At 42.0% G+C, this 17,087-nt stretch overlaps 1 protein-coding gene across 1 annotated transcript in view; it reads right to left on the reverse strand.

Moving 5' to 3' along the window:
* DCX-EMAP (Doublecortin-domain-containing echinoderm-microtubule-associated protein) overlaps positions 1–17,087 on the reverse strand; it is an 83,335-nt gene that overhangs the window by 40,946 nt on the left and 25,302 nt on the right. The window contains exons 4-5 of the mRNA XM_080279276.1: positions 10,095–10,249; positions 1,765–1,877 (exon numbers count right to left, since the gene is read on the reverse strand). Of these exons, the coding sequence (XP_080135402.1) occupies positions 1,765–1,877; positions 10,095–10,249 (268 nt within the window). The remainder of the gene's footprint in view (positions 1–1,764; positions 1,878–10,094; positions 10,250–17,087) is intronic.

Genomic DNA, 17,087 nt, shown 5'->3' on the forward strand with positions numbered 1-17,087 from the left:
TCCCGGAGAGGATAGAATGCAGGTGACTAGAAGTCGAAGGTCCCGTTTCACCTGCGAACTAAATCTGAGTTATCAACTATACTCGTACTGATCCCCTGTGTTTCACTCACACCGAGAACTGTCCAGCATGCTCTACGCAACACACCTATATGTCTACTTCGCAAACGTTCGTGCATAATGATCAAGCTTTCCAGATGTCATAAACGAGCATTATTTAAACAGTATTTCAAAGTACCTTGGAAGGGGGACCAGGATTGTCTCAACCGATGATCTGTCTTCTGGTGAAGACCATTCAAGACGTCTTGTATCATTGTCTGATGTCATTCCCAAGAACTGCTTCAGAATTTGTATATTACCTCAGATTTCATCTCCGCAGATTCTAATTTAAGTCATGTCTTATCTTTATCGCTGAATGACAGCAACCTCTTTCCTGTATGCATGCATTATTCTATCCCTGTTTTTTTAATCAAAGTTTATTGTTACATATAGTTAAGAAAAGCGATATTCTGCGCTTTCGAAGTGGAACATAACGTTCTTAATTTTTTCTACACTTTTAGTGAGTATTTCATAAGATCTTTAAGTCTGACATACTCCGTGTTATCGACCTCACTGCGGATGCTGACGAAATTTATTGTATTATTATTTAATAGTAACATTTTTTGCATATCCTTATTCTGAGACATCTCCATTCTGAGAAACTCTCTTTCCATTTCACTGACCCTCCCAACTTCCCCTAAGCAACCAATGCATCATCCTGTCCGCACTAGTGATGGCCACGAAGTAGGGTCAATATATTCATGTCCTTGTTGCAACTAATATTTCTGCTAACTGCATTAAATCATTTATCGCTGTTGGACTCCTTGAGTCACAGTCTGTTACCTATTTCTTGTCCTTTGGTTCCAGTGCGGTAATTGAACTCACAAGATAAGTGGTGTCAGTTTCATTCATTGCTGACTGCGATGTCTGCAGAGAACTGTATTTCTCATACAGTATTTTCCATGACTGAATAAGTCATCAGTGGGGAAGGAATGTGAAATGTGTAATACTAGGTTATAATTTCATGTATAATAGTATACCACTACACTTCTTATTAAGTAAAAATGAGCCAGTGATATCCACAACAAGGTATCTTTCAAATGCATCGTCAAGAACAATTTGCTCTCTCAGGGTTAACACTCTAGGATGTACAGTACACTCTGGATAGAGTTCTTCTTGCTGCTCGCAAGAACTGTGTTTCCCACCTAAGTAATAGCAGGAGAAATGGAATATAAACAGGTGAGAATGAGTAAGATGGAATGAAATAAAGCACCAGTAGCAAAGCGGTGAAGACGAGTGATATTGAAGGCGACTGAGAAGGAATAGAAATAACGAAGAATGGGAATGTGTGACTGAGTGAGATGGAACGGGGACAGGTGAGTGAGTGCGAGGGGAGGGGAACAAAAGAGCCAGTGAATGAGAGGGAGTGAAGACAACTTGAGTGAGTGAGAGGGAGTGAAGACAACTTGAGTGAGTGAGAGGGAGTGGAAACAGGTAAGCGAGTGGGAGAGCAGAGACACGTGAGTGAAAGGGAGTGGACACAAGTGAGTGAGAGGGACTGAAGACAAGTGAGTGAGTGAGTGAGTGAGAGTGGACACAAGTGAGTGTGTAAAGTGGAAACAAGTGAGTGAATGACTGAATGAGGGGAGCTCATGACAGGTGACAATGAGAGCGACTGAACAAGAGGACATGAAGAGAATGATTAAAGACGGCAGACACAGGACTCACCACAAACTTCCTATCAGACGAGGCCACATACGACTCCCCGTCCTCCAGTTCCTCCAGTCGGTACCGTCGACGACCATCCAAGCCAAACACGTACCTCGCTCCGTTGATTAAACCTGTGAAAAATACATTAGCTCTAAGTGCATGTACCATCGACGTGTACCGTACCTCGTTGTAGAGTAAAGCTGGGGAGATTACAACAGATTTAAAAGCATGCATCGTTTAGTAGACCTGAGATGACATTATAGAGTAGAGCTAAATGCATCTACGGTTGACTTGGACTGTACCTCGCTGTTGATGAAAGGTGGGGAGATTACCTTAGTTTTAAAAGCCTGTACCGCTGACGACCATCTAAGTCCAGCATGTACTATCACAATTAAAAGTTCGCCAATATTGCCTTATCTACTGTGGCGATGGAAGGCGTTACGTGATATGTTTGTGACAGCAATTTGCAGCACATAGAAAAACAAATTCCATGCCAGGATTTTGGTCTGCCCTCCATATTTCTCTGTCTTCCCCGAACATGAAGGAGTGTATTTTCTTCTCTGACTCTCTTGTTCTGTGCTTCCTACTGTTATGGAAATATTTAATGCAACGCCCTCCATCGCTACACCCAGTAAGGAAATGTCAGCGAGTTTTTGTTGGCGATATTTCCTCCCTTCGTTGATTAGACCTCAGGAGATTACAGGCGATTACATTGGATTTGGAAGGGAATTACAAGAACTAAGCCGGATTACAGGAGAATACAATGGGTTTCTTGGGAGAGCTGGAGTGTGTAGACGGCAGGTAGGTTTCGAGAACTGAGGAAAGTGTTAATTGCCTCACACCGATACGTTGGCTTTCTAAGTTTCATGAAATTTTTTGATGGTAGCCAATAGAGAGAGAGAGAGAATCAGATTAAAATATCTTCAGTTAAAAGATATATAAATTCAACAAAGAAAACGTAGAAAATTTTAAAATGTATACAGTAAGTTACGAAATATATATAAAAAAAATAACAACGAAATCTAAAAACTCAATAGGCCTATCTGGAGTAATTTGCCCTAACCTCTTCAGCAGCCTTCTCTAACTCAAAAAATGTATATATAAATCCTAGAAGGTCCCATAAGGTCGGTATGTCAGGGTATGGCTAGAGATTTACAGTGTCACGGCTCAGGCATTATTCAGATTTATTGCCCTATTTCGCCCCATATTTTCTGATTCCAATAACTGTAGGTCTATTTCCAGGTGCCTAATCCCAGAGTTCATTAATTTTCCAAGACGACCGCAACGAGAACGCCTCAGGAATAAATCGTAAATTATCTTGTGTCGTAGGATGGACGAATGGACGAGGAAAGAAGACTGTATGAGCTTCCCATGTCCTTTGTTGTTCCTGCACAGAGTAATCCCACTTACGATAAGGAACTGATTGTAAGTTTGTGTGCATGTGTGTGTGTGTGTGTGTGTGTGTGTGTGTGTGTGTGTGGGTGGGTGGGTTGGTGGGTGGGTGTGCGTGTGGGGAGAGGGGGGAGGGTGAGGGGGTGTAAATCCGGTTCCCTCTGTATATCACATTTGAATGATGTTTCCTCTTATATTTCAACGTCTCTGTTAGTCTTAAATTAAATTCTTCGCCCCGATGACGAATTGTATTATATTATTCTTGCTACCTTCAGATGATTTTATTCAATATAGGGAAGGGCATCAGCTTGGGAAGGGGTAAATAGAGACTGTTTCTAAATCTGTCACTCTTTGAAACTTCATATCCGACCCTCCCCCTCCTCCTCCCTATCTGTTGTTGGTACAGGTACGGAACAGGAGGTCAGCCTGAAGACTCGGTGGGATGGAACAACAAATCATTCAGTCTTTGCGGAGTTTGGGGAGGCTTTCGTGTAACCGTGACGAAAATGACACGACTGAATATTATGCAGGATATATGCACGAGGAAAATGACAGGACTGAACAGGCAGGGTATATACTTGGCGCTCGGTAGAAATAATGAAAAAATGAATGAACAGGAAGAAACTGTGAATAAAGTAGCTGGAAAGAAAGGCGGAACCAAAACAAACCCGGAAAGTATGTGAGTTTGTTAATCTCGTGACACAACTCCTCCTCTCCCTCTCCACCCTTCCCTTCCTACCCCCCGTCTCCCCTCACCCTAGTGCTGTTACTCCCCCCCCCCCATACCCACACGCCATCACTCCACTGCAGGGAAGAGGGTAGAGTGAAGGGGAGTGTGAAGGAGTCAGAGGAAGGAATGGGAAGGAAGAAGGCAGTGGAGAAATGTGGAAAGGTGAAGAAGGGAAGTGGGGGGAGGGTAGAAGGTGTGAAGGAGGTGTGAGGTGATGAGGCAGGTGTGAGGGTGTGAGGTGGGGGTGTGAAGAGAGGTGTGAATGTGAGAGAGTGAGCTGCTGTGAGGAGAGTGTCGAGAAGAGGAGTAAGAGGTGTGTGGAGTGCGCAAGGGGATGAAGGGAGAGAGTGTGGCGGTTAATGAAAGGGTGTGGGGGTAAGGAGAGGAGGGGGTGTGAGGAAAGGAGTGAAGAAATAGTGTGGGATACGGGGAGGGGTATGGGGATAAAGTGTGGAATGTGTGGGGAAAGGAGCGAAGGGAGAGTGTGTGGGAGTAAAGGACGCCAGGCGGGATAAAGTTGGGAATAAATGGGATGAGGGCATGGGTGTGGGGATGAGGAGAGGTGGAATAGGGTTGGGGAGAAGGAATGTGAGGGTGAGGATAGGGGCTATGAAGTAAAGCTAGTGGTGTTTGGGTTGGGTGAGAGGTGTGAATGTGAGAAGAGGGGCGAAAGGAGAGAGCGTGGGGGTAAAGGAAAAGGGTGTGGGGGTGAGGAAATGACCTCTGAAACTAATGGAACGAATGCTGATGTATGAGTGAGGAAAAGGGTACATGAGTGGAAAGATGGGTAAAGATATTTAGGAAAAAGCATGCTGGGATGTAGAGAGCGGTGCGAGAGTAAAATGAAAGCATGTTGAGGTGTGAGGACGGGGTGTGGGGATGTACAAGGGAACTCTACATGTGCAAGGTCAAGAATTTAGGGGTTCCAAGGAATCTGCAGTAAGTGGAAGATTTATGAGATATGGTGAGAAGTCAAGTGGAGAATGAGAGTGAGGTGGAATGTGAAGGAGTGAGGCAGAGTATGAGAGAGTGAGATGGAATGTAAGGGAATGAGGAGGCATAAGGAGGTGTGAAGTGAAATGTGAGGAAATGAGGTGGAATGCAGTGGAGTGTGAGGGAGTGATGTGGAGTGTGAAGTTAGGGTGTGACGAGTGTCAAGCAATGAGGTGGAGCGTGAGGGAGTGCGAAGGAGTGAGTTGAAGTGTGAGGGAGTGCGAGGGAGTGAGGTGGAATGTGAGGGAGTGTGAGGGGAGATCGGTGGAGCGTGATGGAGTCAGCTGGAGGGTGAGGGAGTGAGGTGGCTTGTGAGGGCTCGAGTTTTGATGAAATGGGAGTAAAAGAGACGGAGAGAGAGCAATTGTGAGGGTGTAAGGTGAAGTGCAAGGGAAGTACAGAGAGAGTACAAAGGAAAGCAAACAGCAACAGACCTGTTGGTCCTTTCGCGGCTGTTTGGTATAGGGAAGGTTATAATTAACCAAATTATCCTATCAGTTAAAGACAAGGATAGAAAAGCAGGAAGTGAGCTGGAATATGAGGGAGTGATGGTAAGTGTGAGATAGGGTGAGAGAAACCGAGGGTGAGTGTCCGGTGTGCTTAGAGGAAGTATAAGGAGGTATAAGGAGATATACATGAATGAAGTGACGTGTGAGGTAGAGCACGCGGAAGTGAAGGCAAGTGTGAGACAGGGTGTGAAGGCATGAGAGGACAGAGGTTGTGTGTTCGTGCTGACAAGACGACGACCCTCTGCCCTCTAACCAGGCACAGTCAGGCACAGGCACCTTCCCAGAACTTTGTGACAGCCATAACAAAACTCATACGGCAGACACCTAATACTCAACATCTTCACTGTCATAATCGAACTTTTTCATATTAAGGCATCACCAGACGACTTTAATAATCTGAGGGAAATCCTAGCCATAAAGGAGTTAATTTAATTCTAGCATTATTAATCCTTTATCTGATATGAATGCAGTTTGGTATTTTATTTATGGTAACGTCAGTCGATTTTCTTCAATTGAGATAAATATTATTCACGAGGCTCATATATCCCTAAAATTTGCAAAGGATCCAAAGCAACTGCAAGCAAAGTCATCAGACAGGGATTCAGCATTTCATCTTCCGTGGAAAATTACGATGGAAGTCAATAAGGTACACTTCCAATCAGTCAGTAATTACTTTATACCCCTGGACTTCTTAACTAATGGTGTGAGAATCCATCTCATCTGATTATTGTTTAGTTTGAAGAAGAACTGGTGAAGATTTTGTAGCCCTTAAATCGACCGCAAGACTCTGCCTTTCCATGACGGATGGCTACAGTCAGGAAACCTTCTCAAGATGGCTCAGGTCGAGATGGGAAGGGGTGTGTAGGCAAGAGGCGGGATGTATGTAAGACAGCTGATGTCGAATTATTGTGCTTGATAAGAGTCTGTAATTTCTATCCCCAGAATACTACTCATCTATACTCAGCTTACTCTAACTTGGCCTAAAACTGCCGTCTATCTGTTTTGAATTCTGAATTGCAACTAGGGATTAACACTAGAGTTCGATGCTAGCCATGAAGAAGTGCCGTGGAAAGGATGTAAAGCCATGCTGTTGTTTAATTCCGCCACTGAGCTGCGTGAAATAAGCTGAAGGGGGAAAAAAATCTGGGCCAAGTTAAGATAAAAGGACAATAATCGATTTACATCCAGGCCTCTATTACATTTCTAGGTGCAAACAGATTAGGACAAAGGAGCCCCTGTCTAAAGGTCCCGTAGTTGACCAGGGAATCGAACCCGGGACCTCTTGCTTGCTAGGTAGGGAATACTTCAAGCTTTACAACCGCCATTGACTGGCTTAGCAAGATCTAATTAGCTTGTGACATTTTATTAGTACGATGTGAAGGAATTATTAACCGGGACTGAACATAGTTCTATTCTTATTATTTTATGTAGCTGAGGACATGAAGGCAAATAATAACATGAAAGATAAGAAGAGAAGGACAGAGAGATCCCCATGAGCGTCGAGGAAGGAGGGCGGGAATGTTGTGTGTGAGCGTGATTGACCAGTGGCGTGTGGGGGGATCACGCTATGCACACCCTCGCACTCTGATTTACTCCCTCACATTGTACTTCACTCCCTCACATTGTATTTCACTCCCTCACATTCCCTTGCAGAGTGTCTTACCCCCTTCACCCAGTGTTTCAGTTCCTCACTTTCTCTCATACTGTATTTCACTCCCTCACTCTGTATTTCACTCCCTTGTACCCCCTCATGCTCTGTCTTACTCCCTCACACTATGTTTCAGTCCCTCACATTCGCTCATACTGTATTTCACTCCCTCACTGTATTTCACTCGTACTCCCCTGCAGTCTATCTTACTCCCTCATTCTTTCTTTCAGTCCCTCACATTTCCTCATACTGTATTTCACTCCCTCACTCTCCTACTAACTCACACTGTCCCTCACTCCTTAGTCCTTACATTCCTTTACTCCCTCACACTCCACCTCACTCCACCTAACCCTTTCTCACTCCCTCGCACCCCATCTCACTTCCTCACACTCCACCTCATTCCCTCACACACCGCCGTATTCTTTTCCTCTTTATAATCCATTTTTTTTTTGCCCGATTTTACAATTTCTGTTCTTCAGAAGGCTCAGCTGAATACAACCAATATTGAAAACTCTGTAGACAGTTAAAACAAAAAATTGCTTAGACAGAGATAATTCTAAATACTTTTGACTGGCGTGAGGTCCTGAAGTTAGTCTTGCAAATTACATTAGCATGGCCATAAGCGGTGGTTTATTTGCCTGGCCCCATTTCCTTATTAGATATGAATTATAATTATTGTACAATATGGAAGGAAACCTTTAAGACTGACTTCAGACTTTATTACGAGCGAGCGAACGCAGCAAGCGAAACAGTGTTTACATTCAGCAAAGAAATGAGCGGACCGGTCCGGCCCGACACGACACGGCCCGACCACGATGGTTTTCAGAGACTAATAACATTTCTACTGTGTGAGATAGAGAAGAGATTGTGTCAGCAGGTAGTAAATACGTTCAATAGATTTGTTTTTAGCCATATATTTATTCGTGAGACCCCCCCAAAAAAAAAAAAAAAAAATGGAATCCCAGCTTTTCAAGGGAATGTACCGAGGGGTTTCAGTTGACGTGTTCCACTATGAAATTTGATTTTAAAAAATTTCCTGTTGTAGCAGTATGTTTTCTTGCATGAACTGTAACATTTACTTACCGGATATTACGCTTATAATTTTACATGAGCTTTTTTTCTGTTTAGAGGGTGAAATCAGCAAGGGTAATCACCAGATTTCTGGGTTTTATCATTCAATCAATAGCCAAGCTTTTGCCGACGCAGTTCGTTGACACGCTAAGTCGGAAGCAGAGAACTGAACATTGCTCTTGTAATAAATGCTACGGCGCCTCGCTATATGCACAGTCAGAGAGAAAACGTGAGAGAGAGAGATAAGATGGGAAGGTAAATATTTCAGCTCAGTTGTTCTTCTGTTATTGTTCAACTGCCTCACCAGAAATGTTGAAACTTTACACTTAGATGAAATTATGATGATAGGCGTATGTACAAACGCCCGCTCGCTCGTCACGCGCTCACAAAGCGCACTTTGCTGGTATAAACATTCTTGATTATTCTGGCAGTGCCGGCAAGAAATCCTAAAGAGTTTCCTCTAGGTTAAATCAAAGTAGCTGATTAATAGCTTGGGTACCACTTTACTACTTACTTGGCAGCTTTCAGGTCAAGTGAAGTGCTTACTAATTTTAACCCTGTATCCTTGAGGTATAAGTAGAGAGAATGCTGCCCAGTTTCTTTTCTGAGTATCATAAAGTAAGATAAGATCTAAAATGAGCTGGAGCCAAGGACTGCAAAACCTGTGTCCTTGTGCTGACCTAGGGATGTGGCTGCCCCATGGAACACCACATGCAATGTAAACAGTTTCGTAGATCCCACAAGAGAGATGGTGGGAGATGGAACTCTGACGTCTTCTCCACTGATTTATATCCCAGAATAAGTGAGGAATTTTCTCAAGATCTTTCTCTTCCGTGAGAAAAAAGTAAAAAGTGAGATTCCACTGACGATGATCATCCTCATCAAAATCATCATCAGTGTCGTTATGATCACCATCGTTATCATTGTCAGCAGCAACAGCCTTTAATAGTAACTGACAGTTTAGCAGTTTCGTTGTTAAATAAATATTTCAGAAAAGTTTATAATTAAAAAGGAATATATAAAATGGACCTATACCAGCGTTTTCAAATGAGCCTCATAGATTTTCGTGTGGCTGAATTGATCCAGTTTTATCGCCATAGCCAGTAACCTAAAGACACCGATTGTTTTCACCCTGACACACTTTTGGCGGGAAGCAGGTGGTCGCCCTGGAACCATTTGTAAACAAAGATGGCGCCACACAGCTGATCAATACCTCTATTATAAAGCCTCGCTACTCCCTCCTGTCATCACATGTGTCTCTTTTCACGCGTGTTGCTCCCTAGGTACATCCACTTTTCTATCATTATCTGTGAAATGCACTTATCATCCTATCAATAAAGATTTCACATGTTCCATCCTACCGTTTCTCCTGATCTAGTAACCTAATCTATCACTTGCTAAATATATCCCACAGTGGCATTGTCTGACCTAACTTAATTGGGGTTAATCTGAGTTAATCCTTAAATATTGTACATGTAAGTTCCACAACACACACACACACACACACACACACACACACACACACACACACATACAGAGAAAGAGAGAGAGAGAGAGAGAGACCTTGCCCCCTCCCTCACTCCACCACGTCCCCATTTTGCTGTATCGTGAACTCTGACATAAAATTTAAAATGTTGAAGAGTTTTATGGTCTCTAGTTTAGACAGACACGTAGGTAGCTAGTGATTGAGCAGGTGTGGAAGGCACTGACACACACACACACACACACACACACACACACACACACACACACACACACACACACACACACACACACACACACACACACACACACACACACACACACACAACTCTTACATTTGCATTCCTATTCATTTTCACAATCATGTAACCCTTCTTACACGCACACATGTTAACACACACTCACAATGAACGTATAAACATGCTCAGGTGTATGTTGCTTCTAGTACAGGAACAGAACAACTAGAACAGAACAGAGCAAGACCAGAACAGCTAGAACAGGACCAGAACACAAGCGCACTCACCAATTCTGTCGGAGATCTTGTCGCAGAGAGCTTCCATATTGACCACATCTCGGCCTGGCTTGAAGACAAACTCGTAACCGGGGTAGTACCTGTCGCCGTTCCGGAAAAATCGCACCTTCCTCGCACGCCACCTGTCCTGCGTCATCCTGCTCGGTCTGGCGGGACACGGGAGGGGAGTTACGGGGTCGTGGGGAAAGGGAGATGATGGGGGGAGAGGGTGCGATAAGGGATGAGAGTGGGAGAAGAGGAGAGAGGTTGGGAGAAGAGGAAAGAGGTTGAGAAAAAAAAAAGGGAGAGGTTTGGAGAAGAGGGATGAAGTTGAGTGATAAGGAGAGAGGTTGGGGGAAGAGAAAGGTTGGTAGAAGAGGGGAGAGATAGGTAGACGAAGGGAGAGGTGGTGGCATAGGGAAGAAGTTGTGAGAAGAGGGGAGAGGTTGGGAGAAGAGGGATGTTGGTTGAAGTGGAGAGAGGTTGAAGGAAGAAAGGAGAGGTTGGAGGAGAGGGATGAGTCTGGGGAAGAGGGAAGCAGATTGAGAGAAAAGGGGAGAGGTTCGTAGAAGAGGGGAGGGGGAGAGAAAGTTGGAGAGAGGCCAAAGGAGGGTGGTAAAATGGTCGAAGATACAAAAGTTGAAAAATTATAAGGTGAAGGAAAAGCTGAGAGAAAGGGGGAAGAGTAAAAGGATAGGGGAAAGAGTAGGATAAGGGAAAAGAGACTTAAAGAGGAAAGAACGTGGAAGAAGGGGGAAGAGGATAGGGAAAACAAGGGAGAAGGTAGGAGAAGTAGAGTTTGGGGAAAGGTGGAGGTTTAGGGGATTGTGGGGAGCTGGGAAATAGATGTAGAGGCCAGGGGAAGGAAAGGGAAAGGAGATGATGAGGCTGGAAGTTAAAGAAGAGATGAAGAGGAGTGAGTGAAATTAAGAGGGAGGTATTGGATGAGGAGGAGAAAAGTAGTATAAATGGGAGAAAGTATTTATGCCACACAGAAGAATAGTCGGCATATTACTAAAAGGAAGGATGGCAGCAGTTGTAATAAGCATTATTTTTCGGTTGCTAGTACCTACGTAAATATGCAAGAAAAAGAATGATAGAAGGATAAATAGAAAGCAGAAAGATAAACTAACTACATCAACTTTTATTTCATTACCTAAACAGCATCGTCTTGAGCCAGTTAAGTACGTAGCATCAGCAAGTACATAAACTACATGTATCTCGCTAGATTTACGAAATACTATTTAGCAATGATTATTTTGTTCTTCAGTGTCGATACTAGAGTGTTCTGTACTCAAATAAACGTGTCTACCAGCGAATAAACTTAGCTCGATTCAGTTTGTAAGTTTATTCCTAATACTTCTACAGACAACTGCACTTGGTCACAATTAGGTCGCAGTTGTTCATACCTGATCATTTCACACTGAGGTCAGTTCTGGTCACATTAGGTCACTTTGGGGTCATAATTAGTCACTGAAATTAGCTATTATAATTGAACCTTTTTCAAAGTAAGACTGCAAATACGAGAGGACCCTCTGCCCCAGGAAGGGTTAAGTCGTAGCTGGTCCTACTGAGGTATAACTTGCTCACTCCTCATGAGATGTGAGTTTCCTTTCATCACACTGAAATAGAACTTAGTCACAGTGAGGTCACACTAGGTCACAAGATGAGGTCATAAGTTTTCTCGTTCACCGGACAACTCCCACACACCAAGAACTACAAAAACATCTGAGGGCCAGAAAGCTGCAAAGAACTGATACTCATAGGTCACTAATAAAGCACAATTACTAAGATAACAGCTTGTATGTTTCAGTATGGCTGTGTTGTTGAGGAAGCTGACTAAATACGACCTGAAACAGAATAGCAAGACCTTTAATATGAAGTAGTTTTGGCAACAATTTATAGAAAGGAATAAAGAAAACTAATCATGGCATATGAGTCAAATGCCTGCTACGATTTCAAAGATAATAAATGTACAGTACATCTATGAGGTCTAATCGGCGTTAGAATGTAAACAAATTCGGGGTTGTTATTGTCTAAATTGCTGTCTTACAGAGGCAATACAGCTCACAACCAAGGCTACGAAGCTCCATAAAACATTTTTACCATGCCCCGAGGAGCTTTACCCAGAGAGCTGTGCCACTTTGAGCTCCAGAGTGAGGGAGTACCCGGCCCCCACCACCATATTTTTGGTGCCATGACGGGGAACCAGCCAGGGAAGGGCGAAGGGCAGCAACTGTGAGACATAATCCCTACACAGGAGAGTGGTGAAGTATTAATCGTCTTGGTTGTGGTAAACAGTAACGGTCTCAGTTGTAGAAAAGTGTACTTATTAATCTTGGTAACAGTGTAATAGTTATGGCAGCGTCTCAAGGATGGGGAGAGAGAAGTATGATAATATGGGTATCATGAAATGTAACAAAACAGTACTGTAATTTCTGGAACTAGGGACGTAGGAGTCCCAGTAGCCCCGAGTAGTAAGGAAATGGTAGTGTTTGTATTCCGCGTGGTGGCAGTATATTAGTGTAAGTTGTGATAATTATAAAAAAAATATTGGCATGCATGTCTATAGTGCAGAAAGGCATTGGCATGGTTTTAGATCCTGAAATAATAAAATAGTGGCAACAACAAGCAATCCTTTTAGTGGTTCCTGTAAAAGATGAATAGTAGCGTTAGTGTCCCCGCCCTTAGGAAATATAACAGTTTAACTCTTTCACCACGATGCCATGTTATGTATTTTATGCTTGTGTCCACCAAACGATTTTACTCAGAGGAAACTTCTCAAACTGGGAAAATTAGCTATGGCCCTCATTAACCTTCTTAATACTAGAGGCCTGTCCTTAGTTGCATAAAATCGTCTTTTCGGTAGCCAGAGCAAAAAAATAAAAGACGCCACCATACTGAAGTGATACAAAATGAAGCGACATCAGAAGTACGGTTGTGGTAGGTCTCCATATTATAATTGCAAATCATACTAGATAGATAGATAAATAGATAGATAGAGAGACAGATAGAAGCAGGAAGTCAAATGATGAGAAGGTGTTGTGTTTGCGAGAAGCGAGCAGCGCTAAACATGCTTACACGGAGGAAAGCTGACGACAGCGGCCAGTAAGGAGATGATGCAGTTAGCTGTCAGCAGTCCTCTCGTGAGAAAGATCTAGTCCACCCACGAGGAACACATGTGACACACCCCTGCTATACCAGAATTTAGGAAAGAGAGCTCAGACGGAGATTAGCCACCGAACAGGCTAGACACAGAAGGAGACAAGCGACCCTAGAGAGAGGTCGAGACGGAGATTAGCCTTAGAACAGAGAGAGAGAGAGAGAGATAGCGAGACAGGGAGGTAGCTACCCAGGACTTATACTATTATACCTGTTTAATATTTCCAAGACAAATAAAAATAGTCCCATACTATTCTTTACCTCTCCCGTCACTACATGACATCTGGTGGGGAAACTACTACAAGATATAAAAGCCGCTCGACCACAAGTCTAAAATATACGCCTCTACAAGCAAATACAAAGTCGCTGCTTTATGATACAAAGTCTTTATGACATTTGGTAGCAGCGAACGTATACGAAACTCGTCTACGAATCAACATTAAATTCCTACAAAATATCAAGATTGAAAACAAGAATATCTCTCTCAACCAACAACATAACCGGCTCCTGACGCTTCTCTCCATCCCCCTCCTTCTCCCAGATCATTACGCTGATGCAGAGGTCAAGAGATCGCTCGACGCCTTGCAAGTAGCTTAACGACAAACCAGCAAATCTGCGGACATCGTCTCCGAATTAAAAGCAAATTTCTACAAAAGCAACCGAGACTACAAGATTAGCTTCAGTTCTACAAAGTCTACAGCCATCTACAATCAACTACAGCCATCTACAATCAACTACAATTAACAACTCTACGTCGTCTGTATAATCTTCTACACGCACCTACAAGTAGCGGCAGTCTTCATCCTACAACGAGTAAATCACAAGAAAAAAGGACCAAGAATACATCAAGAAAGAAAGAAAACAAACAAACAAACAAACAAACAAACGAAGAGTGAGAGACGACTCACAACTCATAACCACCAGACCTCACCCTCCTCTCTCTGCTACATCCACCAAACCCCCAACGCTTACGCAGGTGTGAAGAGGTCAATGCACGCAGCAAAACACCAAGTCCATATTTACAACTCATCTTACTCACTCGTCTTCACTCAAGTTACTCATCGCTACTCATTCACTCACCACAGCTACCAGTGTGGGAAGTTGAGGTCATCATGCGTGCTTGCTGAACAGACGCCACGTCAGTCAACACACCACCTGCACCACCACTCACACCACGGTAAAAATTAGTGAGTTACATAGTTACTTCATTTATACAATACACAGTGATAGACAATAAGCTTCTGCACAAACATATAAAACGTGCTGTATAGTTACAGTTTAAATACACATACTTACTTCAATTATCTTCATAATTCAATCATTAAATACTTGCACCAACAATAAACATTCTACACAGTATATATTCATTCATTTATTATAATATTTATTTACTACCAACGAGTGTTACCATTTATACCTACGTAAAATACGTGTTTCATACATACAACTATACATTAATTATATCTACAAAGTGATAAAGAAAATATACCATCACAATTACTCAGTGAGCAATTAAAAGAACTGTATTAAACATTTATTAATTAAAGCTACCTAGTGGAAACAGATAAATTAACTTACGAAAAAAAAAAAAAAAAAATGGCCAACACAAATGCCGTTAGCAAGAGTGAACATCTTCAACACAATCGTGAAGACAATGATTTCCACACAGTGCTGACACACATATTACTCACGATAGGTACAGGTGAACAACAAGTCAGTGTGTATAGTTAATACTGTATATAGTGTATATATTTTTTATATAAAATAACAAAATATGGGACTATATAATATCATTTTATAATCTCTGTGCAATATAAACTAAACTTTAAAAAAGTATCTCAAGGAAATTAGCCAGCAATTAGGTAACCATGAACAACATGGAAAAAAGTGTACACAAGCAAAGAAAAACAAACTATAGAAAATCAATACATACAAAAAAGAAAGAAAGAAAAGTAAGAAAGAAAAAAGAGAAATAGAGTAAGATCACATAACAAACAAATGAAAATAAGTGTAAATGTTACTACATAAGTCAAAATACCACGTAAACTACAAACAAAAAAGCAAATTGTTGTCTCCACATACAAGTGGCACGACACATCATCACTATCATCGACCGCAGCATATGTTAGGACTGCAGTTATTACAATTATGTTACTCCATATTATAATTATGTAACTACAAACAATATGTACCAATTTATGTGACAGTTGCATTAACAAGATGTAACTTTTATGTAACTTTAACTACAATTATGTACCTACAAACGATATGTAACAATTATGTAACGACAAACGATTGCACTATGTTACACTAACTACAATTATGTACCTACAAACGATATGTAACAATTATGTAACGACAAAACAGTTGCATTAACAAGATGTAACTTTTATGTAACTTTAACTACAATTATAAGGCCAAGACACATATGTAATAGTTGCATTAACAAAATGTAACTACAATTATAAGGCCAACACAATTATGTAGTACCACAATGTTAGTACAATATTATAAGTCATACAATTATAGCACAATTCTGTATTACCAGTATCATCATACAAGTTAGGTGAAATATTAGACATTACTAAAGTGATAACTCAAATATGTAATGTATAACCTAGCAGTATTACCATTGCACAATTATATGCGTACGTCTGTTGTACATGCACGTCTTACAAAGTGTTATACAACAATCATTGCATTTATTCCAATATGTATTCAGCTTATTTAAAATGTAATATTACTGAATAATCACTATTTACTATGAATAATATATGTATACAATATTCATACAATTATGTTACTTACAATATTATGTATTTCACTTAATTAGCTTATAAGTTCATTATAATGTGTATGTAGTATGTATTAATATATTATAACTATTAAATGTCGATGGTACGCCATTTTTGCGCGGCTGAGCAATGTGGTAGGTCTCCATATTATAATTGCAAATCATACTAGATAGATAGATAAATAGATAGATAGAGAGACAGATAGAAGCAGGAAGTCAAATGATGAGAAGGTGTTGTGTTTGCGAGAAGCGAGCAGCGCTAAACATGCTTACACGGAGGAAAGCTGACGACAGCGGCCAGTAAGGAGATGATGCAGTTAGCTGTCAGCAGTCCTCTCGTGAGAAAGATCTAGTCCACCCACGAGGAACACATGTGACACACCCCTGCTATACCAGAATTTAGGAAAGAGAGCTCAGACGGAGATTAGCCACCGAACAGGCTAGACACAGAAGGAGACAAGCGACCCTAGAGAGAGGTCGAGACGGAGATTAGCCTTAGAACAGAGAGAGAGAGAGAGATAGCGAGACAGGGAGGTAGCTACCCAGGACTTATACTATTATACCTGTTTAATATTTCCAAGACAAATAAAAATAGTCCCATACTATTCTTTACCTCTCCCGTCACTACATGACATCTGGTGGGGAAACTACTACAAGATATAAAAGCCGCTCGACCACAAGTCTAAAATATACGCCTCTACAAGCAAATACAAAGTCGCTGCTTTATGATACAAAGTCTTTATGACACGGTAACTGCATCACATCCGTCCCTTCTCTTATTATACACATACCCTGTCTTAAACTCCATGCCTCGCCCATGCTACATCTCTGCCACACATCCTTACCACACTTCTGAATCCTCCTGCCAAACTCATTCTGTACCAATAATCATGTTTCACCTCACCCTGCCTCTCCTTGCCACACCTCTAATACAAACCCTTACCACAGTCCTGACACATCCCTACTTCCCTCCTACCACATTCCTCCTTCCCCCTTCCACACTCCACCCTCCTCCAACGACACCCATACCTCTTCCACATCCTTCCCTC

The sequence above is a fragment of the Coenobita brevimanus genome, chromosome 78, assembly GCF_032717465.1.
Source record: "Coenobita brevimanus isolate Jiangsu-jjx chromosome 78, ASM3271746v2, whole genome shotgun sequence".
Taxonomy (NCBI): domain Eukaryota; kingdom Metazoa; phylum Arthropoda; class Malacostraca; order Decapoda; family Coenobitidae; genus Coenobita; species Coenobita brevimanus.